Source organism: Haemorhous mexicanus, chromosome 37 (assembly GCF_027477595.1).
Source record: "Haemorhous mexicanus isolate bHaeMex1 chromosome 37, bHaeMex1.pri, whole genome shotgun sequence".
Lineage (NCBI taxonomy): Eukaryota > Metazoa > Chordata > Aves > Passeriformes > Fringillidae > Haemorhous > Haemorhous mexicanus.
Window position 1 is genome coordinate 1,108,351 of NC_082377.1, and position 20,758 is coordinate 1,129,108.

At 61.9% G+C, this 20,758-nt stretch overlaps 1 protein-coding gene across 1 annotated transcript in view; it reads left to right on the forward strand.

Moving 5' to 3' along the window:
- LOC132341252 (mucin-2-like) overlaps positions 1-19,586 on the forward strand; it is a 20,295-nt gene extending 709 nt beyond the window's left edge. Inside the window, exons 2-9 of the mRNA XM_059872616.1 lie at positions 477-614; positions 2,904-3,011; positions 4,585-13,451; positions 13,521-13,721; positions 13,757-14,627; positions 14,731-17,093; positions 17,262-19,380; positions 19,471-19,586. Of these exons, the coding sequence (XP_059728599.1) occupies positions 477-614; positions 2,904-3,011; positions 4,585-13,451; positions 13,521-13,721; positions 13,757-14,627; positions 14,731-17,093; positions 17,262-19,380; positions 19,471-19,586 (14,783 nt within the window). The remainder of the gene's footprint in view (positions 1-476; positions 615-2,903; positions 3,012-4,584; positions 13,452-13,520; positions 13,722-13,756; positions 14,628-14,730; positions 17,094-17,261; positions 19,381-19,470) is intronic.
- The last annotated feature ends 1,172 nt before the right edge of the window (positions 19,587-20,758 follow it).

Genomic DNA, 20,758 nt, shown 5'->3' on the forward strand with positions numbered 1-20,758 from the left:
TTGGGGGAATTTTGAAGGGGGAATTTTGGGGGAATTCGGGGATATTTTGAGCAACTCGGGGGAATTTTGGGGGAATTTTTTGGGGGCTTTGGGGGAATTTTAAGGAAATTTTGGGGCGATTAGGGGGGGAATTTTGGAGGAAATTTGGGGAATTTGGGGGGAATTTTGGGGGATTTGGGGGATTTTTAAAAGGATTTCTGTGGGAATTTGGGGGATTATGGGGGGATTTGGGGGGATTTGGGAGAATTTGGGGGAATTCGGGGGATTTTGGGGGGATTTTGAGGAATTTGAGGGATTTTAGGGGGGATTTGGGGGGATTTTAGGGAAATTTTGGGGCAATTTTGGGGGAATTTTCGGGGATTTTGGGGCGAGCTTTGGGGACATTTTGGGGGATTCGGGGGAATTGTCCCCTTCACACCTGTCCCCTCCCCCTCCCCAGGTGTGTCCCTGTCCCCCCCCTCCCCCCTCCCCCCCAGGTGTCACTCTCGTGTCGCGGTTCCCGCCGCTGACGTGTCGCCAGGTGTGTCGCCAGGTGTGTCGCCAGGTGTGGCCCCTCCCCCTTTCTGCTCCTGCCGGGCAAGGGTCACCCGCCCCTCCCCCATTGGCTGGCGCAGGTGGGGCCCGGCGGTGACGTCATGGGGAAATCCTCGGGGAGACACTGGGAGATACTGGGACGTACTGGGATGGCACTGGGAGGGACTGGGACATACTGGGAGGGACTGGGACACCTCAATGTCCCCACCCCTGTGTCCCCATGGATCTCAGTGCCATCTCAATGTCCCCACCCCTGTGTCCCCATGGATCTTGGTGCCACCCCAATGTCCCCACCGATCTCGGTGCCACCTCAATGTCCCCACCCATCTTGGTGACACCTTTGTGTCCCCACAGATCTCGGTGCCACCTCCATGTCCCCACCCCCTGTCCCCAACCCCACATCCCTCCTGGCCACCAGGACATCTCCGTGTCCCCACCGATCTCGGTGCCACCCCAATGTCCCCACCCCAATGTCCCCACAGATCTCAGTGCCACCCCAATGTCCCCACCCATCTCAGTGCCCCCCCAATGTCCCCACCCCCCGTGTCCCCATGGATCTCAGTGCCACCCCAATGTCCCCACCCCCGTCTCCCCATGGACCTCAGTGCCACCCCAGTGTCCCCACAGGTCTTGGTGCCACCTCCATGTCCCCACCCCCCTGTCCCCACCGATCTCAGTGCCACCCCAATGTCCCCACCCCCCTGTCCCCATGGATCTCAGTGCCACCTCCATGTCCCCACCCATCTCGGTGCCACCCCAATGTCCCCATCCCCTGTCCCCACAGATCTTGGTGCCACCTCCGTGTCCCCACAGATCTCAGTGCCACACCAATGTCCCCACTGATCTCAGTGCCACCCCAATGTCCCCACCCCCATGTCCCCACAGATCTCAGTGCCACCTCAATGTCCCCATGGATCTGGATGCCACCTCCATGTCCCCACCCCAATGTCCCCACTGATCTCGGTGCCACCCCAATGTCCCCACCCCAATGTCCCCATCGATCTCAGTGCCACCCCAATGTCCCCACCCCCCTGTCCCCATGGATCTCAATGCCACCTCCATGTCCCCACCCATCTTGGTGACACCTCCATGTCCCCACCGATCTCAGTGCCACCTCCAGGTCCCCACCCCCGTGTCCCCATCGATCTCAATGCCACCCCAACAATGTCCCCACAGATCTCAGTGCCACCCAAATGTCCCCACCCCCTGTCCCCAACCCCACATCCCTCCTGGCCACCAGGACATCTCTGTGTCCCCACCGATCTCGATGCCACCCCAATGTCCCCACCGCCATGTCCCCATGGATCTCGGTGCCACCTCCATGTCCCCACCCCAATGTCCCCACAGATCTCAGTGCCACCCCAATGTCCCCAACCCCTGTCCCCATGGATCTTGGTGCCACCTCCATGTCCCCACCCCAATGTCCCCACCAATCTCAGTGCCACGCCAATGTCCCCACCCCCGTGTCCTCATGGATCTCGGTGCCACCCCCAATGTCCCCATCCATCCTGGTGACACCTCCATGTCCCCATGGATCTCGGTGCCACCTCCATGTCCCCACCCCAATGTCCCCACAGATCTCAGTGCCACCCCCGTGTCCCCACCCCCGTGTCCCCATGGACCTCGGTGCCACCCCAGTGTCCCCACAGGTCTTGGTGCCACCTCCATGTCCCCACCCCAATGTCCCCACTGATCTCAGTGCCACCCCAATGTCCCCACCCCCGTGTCCCCATGGATCTCGGTGCCACCCCAATGTCCCCATCCATCCTGGTGACACCTCCATGTCCCCATGGATCTTGGTGCCACCTCCATGTCCCCACCCCCAATGTCCCCACAGATCTCAGTGCCACCCCCGTGTCCCCACCCCCGTGTCCCCATGGACCTCGGTGCCACCCCAGTGTCCCCACCCATCTTGGTGCCACCTCCATGTACCCACTGCCATGTCCCCACAGATCTCAGTGCCACCCCAATGTCCCCAACCCCTGTCCCCATGGATCTTGGTGCCACCCCAATGTCCCCACCCCCGTGTCCCCATCGATCTCGATGCCACCCCAATGTCCCCATGGATCTGGGTGCCACCCCTGTGTCCTCATCGATCTCGATGCCACCCCAATGTCCCCACCCCGTGTCCCCCCTCCCGTGTCCCCTGGCGGTGACACCGCTGCCTGGAGGAAGCTCCGAGCGCGGCCGGGCGCGGCCGCCACATTCTCCGGCGTCTGTGTCACCTGTGTGTCACCTGTGTGTCACCCACGTGTGTCACCCGCGTGTGTCACCGCCTGTGTCACCGCCTGCCACCCCCCCGCCCACCTGCGCCACCCCAGGGGACAAAGGTCCGGGGCCACCCTCTGTCCCCCCCCGCCCCCCCCCAGATATTGTCCCTGTCACCGCTGGCTCCCGCCCCAGTTGGGGACAGAACGTGGCCATGGCGGGGGGGACACCGGGGAGGGTCCTGGTGGCCTTCACCTGCGCCATCACAGGTGAGGAGGGACGGGGGACATCGGGAGGGGGACATCGGGAGGGGACATTGGGGAGGGTCCTGGTGGCCTTCACCTGCGCCATCACAGGTGAGGATGGACGGGGGACATCGGGAGGGGACATTGGGAGGGGACATTGGGGAGGGTCCTGGTGGCCTTCACCTGCGCCATCACAGGTGAGGATGGACAGGGGACATCGGGAGGGGACATCGGGAGGGGACATTGGGAGGGTCCTGGTGGCCTTCACCTGTGCCATCACAGGTGAGGATGGACGGGGGGGACATCGGGAGGGGACATCAGGAGGGGACATCAGGAGGGGGACACTGGGGAGGGTCCTGGTGGTTCTCACCTGGTGGTTCTCACCTGAGCCATCACAGGTGAGGATGGACAGGGGGACATCTGGAGGGGACATCGGGAGGGGACAGAGGGACATTGGAAGGGGACATTGGGAGGGTCCTGGTGGCCCTCACCTGGTGGTTCTCACCTGAGCCATCACAGGTGAGGATGGGGAGGGGACAGGGGGACATCGGGGAGGGGAGGAAGAGGAGGAGGAGGAGGAGGATGGTGGGGACAGAGGGATGAGGGTCTTGGAGGAAGAGGAGGAGGAGGAGGAGGAGGATGAAGAAGAGGAGGAGGAGGATGGTGGGGACAGGGGGATGAGGGTCCTGGAGGAAGAGAATGAGGAGGAGGAGGAGGATGAGGAAGAGGAGGAGGAAGAAGATGAGGAAGAGGATGAAGAAGAGGAGGAGGATGAAGGCAAGGAGGGGGATGAAGAGGAGGATGAAGAGGATGAAGAAGAGGAGGAGGATGAAGGCAAGGAGGGGGATGAAGAGGAGGATGAAGAGGATGAAGAAGAGGAGGAGGAATCGGGGTGGGCGAGGTTTGAGGAGTTCAGATCCGAAGATCTGGGAGGAGGAGGAGGAGGAGGAGGAGGAGGAAGATGAAGGGGAGGAAGAAGAGGAAGAGGAGGAGTTGGGGATGGAGGTGTTGGAGGAGCAAGAGGAGGATGAAGAAGAGGAGGGTGATGATGAAGAGCAGGAGGAAATGGGGTTGGGGTTGGAGAGGCTGGGGGGGGTCCATGAGGGGCTTGGAGGAGGAGGAGGATGAGGAAGAAGAGGAAGAGGACGGTGAGGAGGAAGAGGAAGAGGTGAAAGGTGGAGACGATGGGGAGAGGCTGGAGGGGGATGAAGGGGGGGGAGGAGGAGGAGGAGGAGGAAGAGGAAGAGGAGGAAGGTGGAGACAGCCAGGTGAGGTTGGGTTGGTCAGTGCCGAGGCTGGGATGAAGGTCTGGGAGGAAGAGGAGGGTGAAGGGAGGTGGAGAAGATGAGGAGGAAGGTGAAGAAGAGGAGGGGGAGGATGAAGGACATCAACAAAAGATGAAGGTCTTGGAAGAGGAGGAGGAGGAAGGTGGAGAAGATGGCGGGAGGTTGGGGAGGGTCCATGTGGGGGTGGTCTGGGAGGAGGAAGAGGAGGAGGAGGAGGAGGAGGAGGAGGAGGAGGAGGAGGAGGAAGGTCGGGGTCTCCTCCCTGGGGAGGGCCTTGGGGGTCTCTGCTCACCCTGGACCTCCCCCTGCAGCCGCCATCATGGGGACAACCAGAGCACAGGGGACCTCCAGGGAGCCCCTGGACATCATGGGGACCACCACGGACATTGTGGGGGCCACCATGGCCACCACCCCAACCACCACAGACATCATGGAGACCACCCCGACCATCACGGGGACCACCACGGACATCACGGGGACCACCATGGACATCACAGGGACCTCCATGGACACCACCCCAACCACCATGGACATCACGGGGACCACCACGGACATCATGGGGACCACCCTGACCATCACAGGGACCACCATGGACACCACAGGGACCACCACGGACATCACGGGGACCACCACAGACATCACAGGGACCACCATGGACACCACAGGGACCACCACGGACATCACGGGGACCACCATGGACATCACAGGGACCACCATGGACATCACGGGGACCACCATGGACATCACAGGGACCACCATGGACACCACCCCAACCACCATGAGGGACATCACGGGGACCACCACGGACATCATGGAGACCACCCCGACCATCATGGGGACCACCCCGACGATCACAGGGACCACCATGGACACCACAGGGACCACCACGGACATCACGGGGACCACCGTGGACAACACCTCGACCACCATGGACATTACAGGGACCACCCCGACCACCACAGAGATCTCCACGATCATCACAGGGACCACCATGGACACCACAGGGACCACCGTGGACACCACAGGGACCACCATGGACACCACAGGGACCACCATGGACACCACAGAGACCACCCCGAGCACCACAGAGATCTCCACAATCATCACAGGGACCACCGTGGACACCACCCCAACCACCATGGACACCACGGGGACCACCATGGATGTCACAGGGACCACCCCGAGCACCACAGACATCTCCATGACCATCACAGGGACCACCATGGACATCACAGGGACCACCATGGACATTACAGGGACCACCCCGAGCACCACAGAGATCTCCACAATCATCACAGGGACCACCACAGACATCACGGGGACCACCATGGACACCATAGGGACTTCCCTGACCACCTCAGACACCTCCACCACCATCACGGAGACCACCACAGACATCACAGGGACCACCCCGAGTACCACAGAGATCTCCACGACCATCACAGGGAGCACCATGGACATCACAGGGACCACCATGGACACCACAGGGACCACCCCAAGCACCACAGTGATCTCCACGACCATCACAGAGACCACCATGGACACCACAGGGATGACCACAGACATCACGGGGACCACCATGGACATCACAGGGACCACCCTGACCACCTCAGAGACCCCCACGACCATCACAGGGACCACCATGGACACCACCCCGACCACCATGGACACGACAGGGACCACCATGGACATCACGGGGACCACCCCGACCACCTCAGAGATCTCCACGATCATCACAGGGACCACCACAGACATCACAGGGACCACCACAGACATCACAGGGACCACCCCGAGCACCACAGAGATCTCCATGACTATCACAGGGACCACCACGGACATCACAGGGACCACTGTGGACATCACAGGGACCAGCATGGACACGACAGGGACTTCCCTGACCACCTCAGAGACCTCCACCACCATCACGGGGACCACCCTGAGCACCACAGGGACCACCATGGACATCACGGGGACCACCATGGATGTCACAGGGACCACCCCGAGCACCACAGACATCTCCATGACCATCACCCCAACCACCATGGACATCACGGGGACCACCACGGACATCACGGGGACCACCATGGACACCACAAGAACTTCCCTGACCACTTCAGAGACCTCCACGACCCCCACAGGGACCACCATGGACACCATGGGGACCACCCCGACCATCCCAGGGACCACCCTGAGCACCACAGAGATCTCCATGACTATCACAGCGACCACCACGGACATCACAGGGACCACTGTGGACATCATGGGGACCACCATGGACATCACGGGGACCACCATGGACACCACAGGGACTTCCCTGACCACCTCAGAGACCTCCACCACCATCACGGGGACCAGCCTGAGCACCACAGAGATCTCCACGACCATCACAGGGACCACCATGGACACCACAGGGACCACCATGGACATCACAGGGACCACCATGGACATCATGGCGACCACCACAGACATCACAGGGACCACCACGGACATCACAGGGACCACCCTGACCACCTCAGAGACCTCCACGACCACCACACGGACCACCACAGACATCACGGGGACCACCATGGACACCACAGGGACCACCCCGACCACCTCAGAGATCTCCACGATCATCACAGGGACCACCATGGACACCACCCCGACCACCATGGACATCACAGGGACCACCATGGACACCACAGGGACCACCTCGACCATCACAGGGACCACCCCGACCCCCACAGAGATCTCCACGACCATCACAGGGACCACCATGGACACCACAGGGACCACCATGGGCACGACAGGGACCACCACGGACATAACAGGGACCACCACGGACATAACAGGGACCACCATGGACAGCACAGGTACCACCACAGACATCACAGGGACCACCATGGACACCACAGGGACCACCATGGACACCACAGGGACCACCATGGACAGCACGGGGACCTTCACAACCACCACAGAGACCTCCACGACCATCACAGGGACCTCCAGTGAGCCCATGGACACCACAGGGACCACCACGGTCACCACAGAGACCTCCACGACCACCACAGAGACCTCCCTGACCACCACAGAGACCTCCCTGGCCACCACAGAGACCTCCCTGGCCACCACAGAGACCACCCTGTCCACCTCAGAGAGCTCCACGATGATCACAGAGAACTCTACAACCATCCCAGAGACCACCTCAACCCCTACAGGGACCTCCTTGAGCACCACAGAGACCTCCACGATCACCTTGGGGACCACTGTGACCACCACAGAGACCTCCACAACCACCCCAGAGATGGCATCAACCACCTCAGAGACCTCCACCACCATCCCTGAGACCACTGTGACCACCACAGAGACCTCCACGACCACATCAGGGACCACAGGGACCACCACAGAGATCTCCACAGCCACCCCAGAGATGACACCAACCACCTCAGAGACCTCCCCGACCACCTCAGGGACCACCCTGTCCACCTCAGAGAGCTCCACGATGATCACAGAGATCTCCACAACCATCCCAGAGACCACCTCAACCCCCACAGGGACCTCCTCGAGCACCACAGAGACCTCCACGACCACCACAGGGACCACAGGGACCACCACAGAGATCTCCACGACCACCCCAGAGATGACATCAACCACCCCAGAGACCTCCACCACCATCCCAGAGACCACCCCAACTACCTCAGGGACCTCCACGAGCACCACAGAGACCTCCACAATGATCACAGAGACCTCCACGACCACCACAGGGACACCCACAACCACACCGGTGACCTCCCCGACCATCACAGGGTTCTCCACGACCACCCCAGAGATGACACCAACCACTTCAGAGAGCTCCACGACCATCCCAGAGACCACCTCAACCACCACAGGGACCACCACAACCCCCATAGGGACCACCCTGAGCACCACAGAGACCTCCATGATCACCATGGGGACCTCCACAACCACCCCAGAGACCTCTACGCCCACCCCTGGGACCACCCTGTCCACCTCAGAGACCTCCACGATGATCACAGAGATCTCCATGACCACCACAGAGACCACAGGGACCTTCACAACCAGCCCAGAGATGACACCAACCACCTCAGAGACCTCCACCACCATCCCAGACACCACCATGACCACCCCTGGGACCTCCACGACCACCACAGAGACCACCCTGACCACCTCAGAGATCTCCATTACCACCTCAGGGACCACAGGGACCTCCACAGGGTCCTCCACAACCACCTCAGAGATGACACCAACCACCTCAGAGACCTCCACCACCATCCCAGAGACCACCATGACCACCCCAGAGGCCACCCCGACCACCTCAGAGAGCTCCACAGCCATCACTGAGACCACCATGACCGCCACAGGGTCTTCCATGACCTCCTCAGGGACCTCCACAACCACCCCAGCGACCTCCACGACCTCAGGGACCACCACAACCATCTCAGGGACCACAACGAGCACCTCAGAGGCCACTCCTACCACCGCAGGGACCTCCACAACCAACACAGAGACCACCCTGGCAACCTCTGGCACCACCACGACCATCCCAGAGGACACCACGACCACCTCAGGGACCTCCATGACCTCAGGGACCATCACAACCACCCCAGAGGTCACTCCAACCACCTCAGTGACCTCCACAACCATCCCAGGGACCTCCACAACCTCCTCAGGCTCCACCACAACCACCACAGGGACCACCCTGACCACCTCTGGGACCGCCACATCCACCCCAGTGACCTCCACGACCTCAGAGACCACCATGACCACCCCAGAGACCACCACGACCACCCCAGAGACCCCCACGACCACCTCTGGGATCTCCACAACCTCAGAGACCACCATGACCACCTCTGGGATCTCCACAACCTCAGAGACCACCATGACCACCCCAGAGACCACCACGACCACCCCAGAGACCCCCACGACCACCTCTGGGATCTCCACAACCTCAGAGACCACCATGACCACCCCAGAGACCACCACGACCACCCCAGAGACCCCCACGACCACCTCTGGGATCTCCACAACCTCAGAGACCACCATGACCACCTCTGGGACCTCCACGACCCCAGAGACCACCACAACCACCCCAGAGACCACCACGACCACCCCAGAGACCCCCATGACCACCCCAGAGACCCCCACGACCACCTCTGGGATCTCCACAACCTCAGAGACCACCATGACCACCCCAGAGACCACCACGACCACCCCAGAGACCACCACGACCACCCCAGAGACCACCACGACCACCTCTGGGACCTCCACGGCCCCTCCAGAGACCTCCACGACCTCTTCATGGACCACTCCAACCACACCAGTGACCTCCACAACCACCCCAGACACCCCCACGACCACCCCGGTGACCACCATGACCACCTCTGGGACCTCCACGACCACCCCAGTGTCCTCCACCACCACCTCAGGCACCTCCACGACCTCCTCAGGGACCACCTCAACCCCCTCAGGGACACCCACGACCACACCAGTGACCACCCTGACCACCTCAGAGACCTCCACGACCACCTCAGAGACCTCCACAACCTCAGTGACCTCCACGACCACCCCTAAGACCACCCCAACCACCTTGGGGACACCCACCACCACACCAGTGACCACCACCACCTCCTCAGAGACCACCACGACCACCCCAGAGACCCCCACGACCACCCCAGTGGCCTCCACGACCACCCCGGTGACCACCATGACCACCTCTGGGACCTCCATGACCACCCCAGTGTCCTCCACCACCACCTCAGGCACCACCACAACCATCCCAGAGACCACCCCAACCACCTCATGGACCACCACGGTCACCCCAGAGACCTCCACAACCACCTCAGAGACCACCACGACCATCCCAGAGACCACCCCAACCACCTCATTGACCTCCACAGTCACCCCAGAGACCTCCACGACCACCTCAGGGGCCACCTCCACCACCTCAGGCTCCACCACGACCCCCTCTGGGACCTCCATGACCTCAGTGACCTCCACGACCACTCCTAAGACCACCCCAACCATCTCAGAGACGTCCACCACCACCCCAGAGACCACCCCAACCACCTCGGAGACCTCCACGACCATACCAGCCATCCCCACGACCACCTCAGGGAGCTCCACGACCTCAGTGACCACCACAACCACCTCGGGGACCACCCCAACCATCTCAGGGCCCACCACGACCACACCAGAGGCCACTCCAAGCACCTCAGGCACCTCCACAACCACCCCTGAGATGACACCAATCACCTCGGAGACCACCACAACCATCCCAGAGACCACCTCTACCCCCACTGGGACCTCCACGACCACCTTGGGGACCCCCACAACCACACCGGTGACCTCCCCCACCATCACAGGGTCCTCCACAACCACCCCAGAGATGACACCAACCACCTCAGAGATCACCTCAACCACCTCAGGGACCACCCCAACCCCCACAGAGACCTCCCTGAGCACCACAGAGACCACCCTGTCCACCTCAGAGACCTCCACGATGATCACAGAGATGTCCATGACCACCACAGAGACCACAGGGACCTTCACAACCAGCCCAGAGATGACACCAACCACCTCAGAGACCTCCACCACCATCCCAGACACCACCATGACCACCCCTGGGACCTCCACGACCACCACAGAGACCACCCTGACCACCTCAGAGATCTCCAGGACCACCTCAGGGACCACAGGGACCTCCACAGGGTCCTCCACAACCACCTCAGAGATGACACCAACCACCTCAGAGACCTCCACCATCATCCCAGAGACCACCATGACCACCCCAGAGGCCACCCCGACCACCTCAGGGGCACCCACAACCATCGCTGAGACCACCATGACCACCACAGGGTCTTCCATGACCTCCTCAGGGACCTCCACAACCACCACAGCGACCTCCACGACCTCAGGGACAACCACAACCATCTCAGGAACCACAACGATCACCTCAGAGGCCACTCCCACCACCGCAGGGACCTCCACAACCAACACAGAGACCACCCTGGCAACCTCTGGCACCACCACGACCATCCCAGAGGACACCACGACCACCTCAGGGACCTCCATGACCTCAGGGACCATCACAACCACCCCAGAGGTCACTCCAACCACCTCAGTGACCTCCACAACCATCCCAGGGACCTCCACAACCTCCTCAGGCTCCACCACAACCACCACAGGGACCACCCTGACCACCTCCGGGACCGCCACATCCACCCCAGTGACCTCCACGACCTCAGAGACCACCACGACCACCCCAGAGACCCCCACGACCACCCCAGAGACCCCCATGACCACCCCAGAGACCACCACGACCACCCCAGAGACCACCACGACCACCTCTAGGATCTCCACAACCTCAGAGACCACCATGACCACCCCAGAGACCACCACGACCACCCCAGAGACCACCACGACCACCTCTGGGACCTCCACGGCCCCTCCAGAGACCTCCACGACCTCTTCATGGACCACTCCAACCACACCAGTGACCTCCACAACCACCCCAGACACCCCCACGACCACCCCGGTGACCACCATGACCACCTCTGGGACCTCCACGACCACCCCAGTGTCCTCCACCACCACCTCAGGCACCACCACGACCTCCTCAGGGACCACCTCAACCCCCTCAGGGACACCCACGACCACACCAGTGACCACCCTGACCACCTCAGAGACCTCCACGACCACCTCAGAGACCTCCACAACCTCAGTGACCTCCACGACCACCCCTAAGACCACCCCAACCACCTTGGGGACATCCACCACCACACCAGTGACCACCACCACCTCCTCAGAGACCACCACGACCACCCCAGAGACCCCCACGACCACCCCAGTGGCCTCCACGACCTCAGGGACCACCACAACCACCCCAGAGACCCTCACAACCACCGCAGGTACCTCCATGGCCACCTCTGGGACCTCCACGACCATCCCAGTGTCCTCCACCACCACCTCAGGCACCACCACGACCACTCCGGAGGCCACTCCAACCACCTCATGGACCACCACGGTCACCCCAGAGACCTCCACGACCTCCTCAGGGACCACCTCAACCCCCTCAGGGACACCCACGACCACCCCGGTGACCACCCTGACCACCTCAGAGACCTCCACCACCTCCTCAGTGACCACCACGACCATCCCAGAGACCACCCCAACCACCTCATGGACCCCCACAGTCACCCCAGAGACCTCCACGACCACCTCAGGGGCCACCTCCACCACCTCAGGCTCCACCACGACCCCCTCTGGGACCTCCATGACCTCAGTGACCTCCACGACCACTCCTAAGACCACCCCAACCACCTCGGAGACCTCCACCACCACCCCAGAGACCACCCCAACCACCTCAGGGACCTCCACGACCATACCAGCCATCCCCACGACCACCTCAGGGAGCTCCACGACCTCAGTGACCACCACAACCACCTCGGGGACCACCCCAACCATCTCAGGGCCCACCACGACCCCTCCAGAGGCCACTCCAACCACCTCAGGCACCTCCACAACCACCCTGAAGACCACCCCAACCTCCTCAGGGTCCTCCACAACCACCTCATGGACCACTATGACCTCAGGGACTGCCACAACCACATCAGAGACCACCACGACCACCCCAGAGGTCACTCCAACCACCCCAGGGACCACCACGACCACCCCAGGGACCTCCACGACCACACCAGAGACCTCCATGACCACCACGGTGACCACCCCGCCCACCTCAGAGTCCACCACAATCTCAGTGACCACCACGACCACTCCTAAGACCACCCCAAGCACCTCATGGGCCACCACGACCACCCCAGAGACCACCACGGTCCCCCCAGAGACCACCACCACCTCCTCTGGCTCCACCACGACCACGTCAGCGAGCTCCACGACCTCAGTGACCACCACAACCTCCTCAGTGACCTCCACCACCACACCAGAGACAACCACGACCTCAGTGACCACCACGACCACCCCAGAGGTCACCCCAACCACCTCAGTGTCCACCACGAACACCCCAGGGACCACCACGGTCACCCTAGAGACCACCACCACCTCCTCTGGCTCCACCACGACCACATCAGGGAGCTCCACGACCTCAGTGACCACCACAACCTCCTCAGTGACCTCCACGACCACACCAGGGACCACCACGACCTCAGGGTCCACCACGACTGTCCCATGGACCTCCACGACCTCAGAGACCACTCCAACCACCCCAGTGACCACCACGACCTTCCCAGAGACCACCATGACCTCCTCAGGCTCCACTACAACCACGTCAGGGAGCTCCACGACCTTTCCAGAGACCACCACGGTCACCCTAGAGACCACCACCACCTCCTCAGGCTCCACCACGACCCCATCAGGGAGGTCCACCACCCCAGTGACCTCCACCACCACACCAGGGACCACCACGACCTCAGGGACCACCACAACCTCCTCAGTGACCTCCATGACCACTCCAGAGACCCCTCCAAGCACCTCAGTGACCACCACGACTGTCCCATGGACCTCCACGGCTTCAGGGATCACCACAACCACATCAGAGACCACCACGACCACCCCAGTGACCACCCCAACCACCCCAGGGACCACCACGACCTTCCCAGAGACCACCACCACCTCCTCAGTGACCACCCCAACCACCCCATGGACCTCAACAACCACCTCATGGAGCACCACGACCACCCCACAGGTCACTCCAACCACCTCAGTGACCACCACGACCATCCCAGAGACCACCTCAACAACCTCAGGGACCACCACGACTGCCCCATGGACCACCACGACCTCAGTGACCACCACGACCACACCAGAAACCCCTCCAAGCACCTCAGAGACCACCACAACCATCTCAGGGTCCACCACGACCATTTCAGAGACCACCCCAACAACCTCAGGGACCACCACGACTGTCCCATGGACTTCCACGACCTCAGTGACCACCACAACCACATCAGAGACCACCAAGACCACCCCAGAGTCCACTCCAACCACCCCAGAGACCACCACGACCTTCCCAGAGACCACCACCACCTCCTCAGGGTCCATCACGACCTCGTCAGCGAGCTCCACGACCTCGGTGACCACCACAACCTCCTCAGGGACCTCCATGACCACCTCAGGGTCCTCCACGACCCCCTCATGGACCACCATGACCTCAGGGACTGCCACGACCTCATCAGAGACCACCACGACCACCCCAGAGACCACTCCAACCACCCCAGGGACCACCCCAACCACCCCAGGGACCTCCACGACCTTCCCAGAGACCTCCACAACCTCAGTGACCTCCACGACCACCCCAGAGACCACTCCAACCACACCAGAGACCTCCATGACCACCACGGTGACCACCCCGCCCACCTCAGAGTCCACCACAATCTCAGTGACCACCACGACCACTCCTAAGACCACTCCAACCACCTCATGGGCCACCACGACCACCCCAGGGACCTCCACAACCACCTCAGTGTCCACCACGACCACCTCAGAGACCACCACGGTCACCCCAGAGACCACCACGGTCACGCCAGAGACCACCACCACCTCCTCAGGCTCCACCATGACCACGTCAGGGAGCTCCACGACCTCAGTGACCACCACAACCTCCTCAGTGACCTCCACCACCACACCAGAGACAACCACGACCTCAGTGACCACCACGACCACCCCAGAGACCATCCCAACCACCTCGGGGACACCCACCACCATCCCAGTGACCACCACGACCACCCCAGAGACCTCCATGACCTCAGGGACCACCACGACAACCTCAGGGACCTCCACAACCACAGAGACCTCCACAACCTCAGGGACCACCCCAGAGACCACCATGACCACCTCAGTGACCACTCCAACCACCCCAGTGACCACCACGACCACCCCAGAGACCACCCCAACCATCTCAGGGACCACCACCACCATAGCAGAGACAACCACGACCACCTCAGAGACCTCCATGACCACCCCAGAGACCCCTCCAAGCACCTCAGGGACCACCACGACCCCTCCAGATGCCACTCCAAGCACCTCAGGCACCTCCACAACCACCCCGAAGACCACCCCAACCTCCTCAGAGACCACCACAACCACCCCAGGGTCCTCCACGACCCCCTCATGGACCACCATGACCTCAGGGACCTCCACGACCACATCAGAGACCACCACGACCACCCCACAGGCCACTCCAACCACCCCAGAGACCACCACGACCACCCCAGAGGCCACCACCACCTCCTCAGGCTCTACCACAACCACACCAGGGAGCTCCACGACCTCAGTGACCACCACGACCATCCCAGAGACCACCCCAACCACCTCAGGGACCACCACGACCCCATGGACCTCCACGACCTCAGGGACCACCACAACCACATCAGAGACCACCACGACCACCCCAGAGACCCCTCCAACCACCCCAGGGACCACCACGACCTTCCCAGAGACCACCATGACCTCCTCAGGCTCCACCACGACCACGTCAGAGACCCCAACCACCTCAGTGACCTCCACGACCTCAGGCACCACCACAACCACCTCGGGGACCACCCCAACCATCTCATGGACCACCACAACTACCTCAGTGACCTCCACCACCACCCCAGAGACCACCACGGCCTTGGTGACCACCACGACCACACCAGTGACCACTCCAACCACCCCAGGGACCACCACGACCTTCCCAGAGACCTCCATCACCTCCTTAGGCTCCACCACGACCCCATCAGGGAGCTCCACGACCTCAGTGACCACCCCAACCTCCTCAGTGACCTCCACCACCACCCCAGAGACCCCTCCAAGCACCTCAGTGACCACCACGACCATCCCAGTGGCCACTACGACCTTCCCAGAGACCACCACGGTCACCCCAGAGACCACCACCACCTCCTCAGGGACCTCCACAACCACACCAGGGACCTCCACGACCTCAGTGACCACCACGACCATCCCAGTGACCACTCCAACCACCCCAGTGACCTCCACGACCTTCCCAGAGACCTCCACGACCTCCTCAGGCTCCACCATGACCACGTCAGAGACCCCAACCACCTCAGTGACCTCCACGACCACACCAGAGACCCCTCCAAGCACCTCAGAGACCACCACGACCACCTCGGGGACCACCCCAACAACCTCAGGGACCACCACAACCTTCCCAGAGACCACCACAACCACCCCATGGACCTCCACGATCTCAGGGACTGCCACCACCATATCAGAGACCACCACGACCACCCCAGTGACCACTCCAACCACCCCAGGGACCACCACGGTCACCCCAGAGACCTCCACCACCTCCTCAGGCTCCACCACGACCTCGTCAGGGAGCTTCATGACCTCGGTGACCACCACCACCACACCAGAGACCCCTCCAAGCACCTCAGTGACCACCCCGACCATCCCAGAGACCACCCCAACAACCTCCGGGACAACCACGACTGTCCCATGGACCTCCACGACCTCAGAGACCACCACAACCTCCTCAGTGACCTCCATGACCATCCCAGAGACCACCACGGTCACCCCAGAGACCACCACCACCTCCTCAGGGACCTCCACAACCACACCAGGGAGCTCCACGACCTCAGTGACCACCACGACCATCCCAGAGACCACCCCAACAACCTCAGGGACCACCACGACTGTCCCATGGACCTCCACGACCTCAGGGACCACCACAACCACATCAGAGACCACCACGACCACCCCAGTGACCCCTCCAACCACCCCAGGGACCACCACGACCTTCCCAGAGACCACCACCACCTCCTCAGGCTCCACCATGACCACGTCAGAGACTCCAACCACCTCAGTGACCTCCACGACCACACCAGAGACACCTCCAAGCACCTCAGAGACCACCACAACCACCTCGGGGACCTCCACGATCTCAGGGACTGCCACCACAACATCAGAGACCACCATGACCACCCTAGTGACCACTCCAACCACGTCAGGGACCTCCACGGTCACCCCAGAGACCACCACCACCTCCTCAGGCTCCACCACGACCACACCAGGGAGCTCCACGACCTCAGTGACCATCACGACCATCCCAGAGACCACCCCAACAACCTCAGGGACCACCACGACTGTCCCATGGACCTCCACGACTTCAGGGACCACCACAACCACATCAGAGACCACCATGACCATCCCAGAGACCACCACCACCTCCTCTGGCTTCACCACGACCCCATCAGTGAGCTCCACGGCCTCAGTGACCACCACAACCTCCTCAGAGGCCTCCACCACCTCCTCAGGCTCCACCACGACCACGTCAGAGTCCTCAACGACCTCATGGACCACCACAGCCACCCCTAAGACGACCCCAACCATCTCAGGGACCTCCATGACCTCAGTGACCACCACAACCACCTCAGTGACATCCGCGACCACCCCAGAGACCTCCACGACCTCCTCAGGCTCCACCACAACCACATCTGGGACCTCAGCAACCTCATGGACCACCACAGCCACCCCTAAGACCACCCCAACCACCTCAGAGACCTCCATGACCACATCAGTGACCACCACAACCACCTCGGGGACCACCACGACCATGAGCACTACCACCATCCCAGTGATCTCCACAACCACCACAGGGACCACCACGACCATCCCAGAGACCACCCCAACCACCTCAGGGACCTCCATGACCTCAGTGACCACCACAACCACCTCAGGGACATCCGCGACCACACCAGAGACCTCCACGACCTCCTCAGGCTCCACCACAACCACATCTGGGACCTCAGCGACCTCATGGACCACCACAGCCACCCCTAAGACCACCCCAACCACCTCAGGGACCACCCCAACCTCCTCAGAGACCTCCACGACCTCAGTGACCACCCCAACCACCTCAGGGACCACCACGACCATCTCAGGGACCTCCATGACCACACTGATGACCACCATGACCACATCCGAGACCTTTGCAACCACCTCGGGGTCCACCACAACCACCCCGGTGACCTCAGTGACTGCCACGACCACCCCTAAGACCACCACAACCATCTCAGGGACACCCACGACCACACCAGTGACCACCACCACCACCTCAGGGACCACCAGCACCTCCTCAGGGTCCACCACGACAACCTCAGGGACCACCAGCACCTCCTCAGGGACCACCACAACCTCCTCAGTGACTGCCCCAACCATCTCAGGGACAACCACGAGCACCCCAGGGACCACCATGACCACCCCAGTGACCACCACGACCACCTCAGGGTCCATCACCACCTCCTCAGGGTCCACCACAACCACCTCTAAGACCACCACAACCTCCTCAGTGACTGCCCCAACCACCTCAGGGACACCCACGACCACCTCAGTGTCCACCACGACCACCCAGATGACCCCCACCACACCGATGATCACTTCAGGGACCTCCACGACCACCCAGATGACCCCCACCACACCCACGACCACCCAAGTGACCTCCACGACCACCCAGATGACCCCCACCACACCCACGACCACCCCAGAGACCACCACGACCACCCAGATGATCCCCACCACACCCACGACCACCCAAGTGACCTCCACGACCACCCAGATGACCCCCACCACTCCCACAACCACCTCAGTGACCACCATGACCACCCAGATGACCCCCACCACACCCACGACCACCTTAGTGACCTCCAGGACCACCCAGATGACCCCCACCACACCCACGACCACCCCAGAGACCTCCACGACCACCCAGATGACCCTCACCACACCCACGACCACCTCAGTGACCACCACAACCACCTCAGGGACCACCACGACCACCCAGATGACCCCCACCACACCCACGACCACCTTAGTGACCTCCAGGACCACCCAGATGACCCCCACCACACCCACGACCACCCAAGTGACCTCCACGACCACCCAAGTGACCCCCACCACACCCACGACCACCACGACCACCCAGATGACCCCCACCACACCCACGACCACCTCAGTGACCTCCACGACCACCCAGGTGACATCAACCACCTCAACCCCCCCAACCACCTCGGCCACCTCCATGACCACCTTGGTGACCTCCATGGCGTCCACCAGCACCACCCCTTGGACCACCGCTGCTCCTCCTCTGCCAGGTGAGTCCTCCCCAGGTGACCTTCACCCCCCCCACCCCAGGGTGTCCCCGTGGCCCGGGGGTGTCCCTGATGTCCCCGTGTCCCCCCCAGGGCTGTGCGAGAACGGGGGCACGCCCGGTGGCTCCGGTTGTCTCTGCACGCCGTCCTACGCCGGGCCGCGCTGCGAGTTCTCCACCGACACCGTGGAGACCAACCTGCGTGAGTGATGGTCCCACCCCTCACCTGGGGCACCTGGCCAGGGGTCCTGGGCACCTTGGGGGTCCTGGTCTTCTTGGTGGTCCTGATCTTCTTGGGGTTCTGGGCTTCTTCTTCAAGTTCTGGTCTTCTTGGTGGTCCTGGGCAACTTGGGGGTTCTGGGCACCTGGGGTGGTTTTGGGGTCTTGGTCTTCTTGGTGGTCCTGGTCTTCTTGGTGGTCCTGATCTTCTTGGGGGTCCTGGTCTTGGGCGTTCTGATCTTCTTGGTGGTCCTGATCATCTTGGTGGTCCTGGGCTTCTTAGTGGTCCTGGTCTTCTTGGGGGTTCTGGGCTTCTTGGGGGTCCTGGGCAACTTGGGGGTTCTGGTCTTCTTGGGGGTCCTGATCTTCTTGGTGGTCCTGGGCTTCTTGGTGGTCCTGGTCTTCTTGGGGGTCCTGGGCTTCTTGGTGGTCCTGATCATCTTGGGAGTTCTGGTCTTCTTGGTGGTCCTGGTGGGTTTTGGGGTCTTGGTCATCTTGGTGGTCCTGGTCTTCTTGGGGGTCCTGATCATCTTGGTGGTCCTGGGCTTCTTCAGGTTCTGGTCTTCTTGGGGGTCCTGATCATCTTGGTGGTCCTGGGCTTCTTGGGGGTCCTGGGCTTCTTGGTGGTCCTGGGCTTCTTGGGGGTCCTGGGCTTCTTGGTGGTCCTGGTCTTCTTGGGGGTCCTGATCATCTTGGTGGTCCTGGTCTTCTTGGGGGTCCTGATCATCTTGGTGGTCCTGGGCTTCTTGGTGGTCCTGGGCTTCTTGGTGGTCCTGATCTTCTTGGTGGTCCTGGGCTTCTTGGGGGTCCTGGGCTTCTTGGTGGTCCTGATCTTCTTGGGGGTTCTGGTCTTCTTGGTGGTCCTGGTCTTCTTGGTGGTCCTGGTCTTCCTGGGGGTCCTGGGCTTCTTGGTGGTCGTGATCTTCTTGGGAGTTCTGGTCTTCTTGGTGGTCCTGGTGGGTTTTGGGGTCTTGGTCATCTTGGTGGTCTTGGTCTTCTTGGTGGTCCTGATCTTCTTGGTGGTCCTGGGCAACTTGGGGGTTCTGGTCATCTTGGGGGTCCTGGGCTTCTTGGGGGTTCTGGTTTTCTTGGGGGTCCTGGTCACTTTGGTGGTCCTGGACACCCTGGAGGTCCTGGGCACCTTGGTGGTCCTGGGCTTCTTG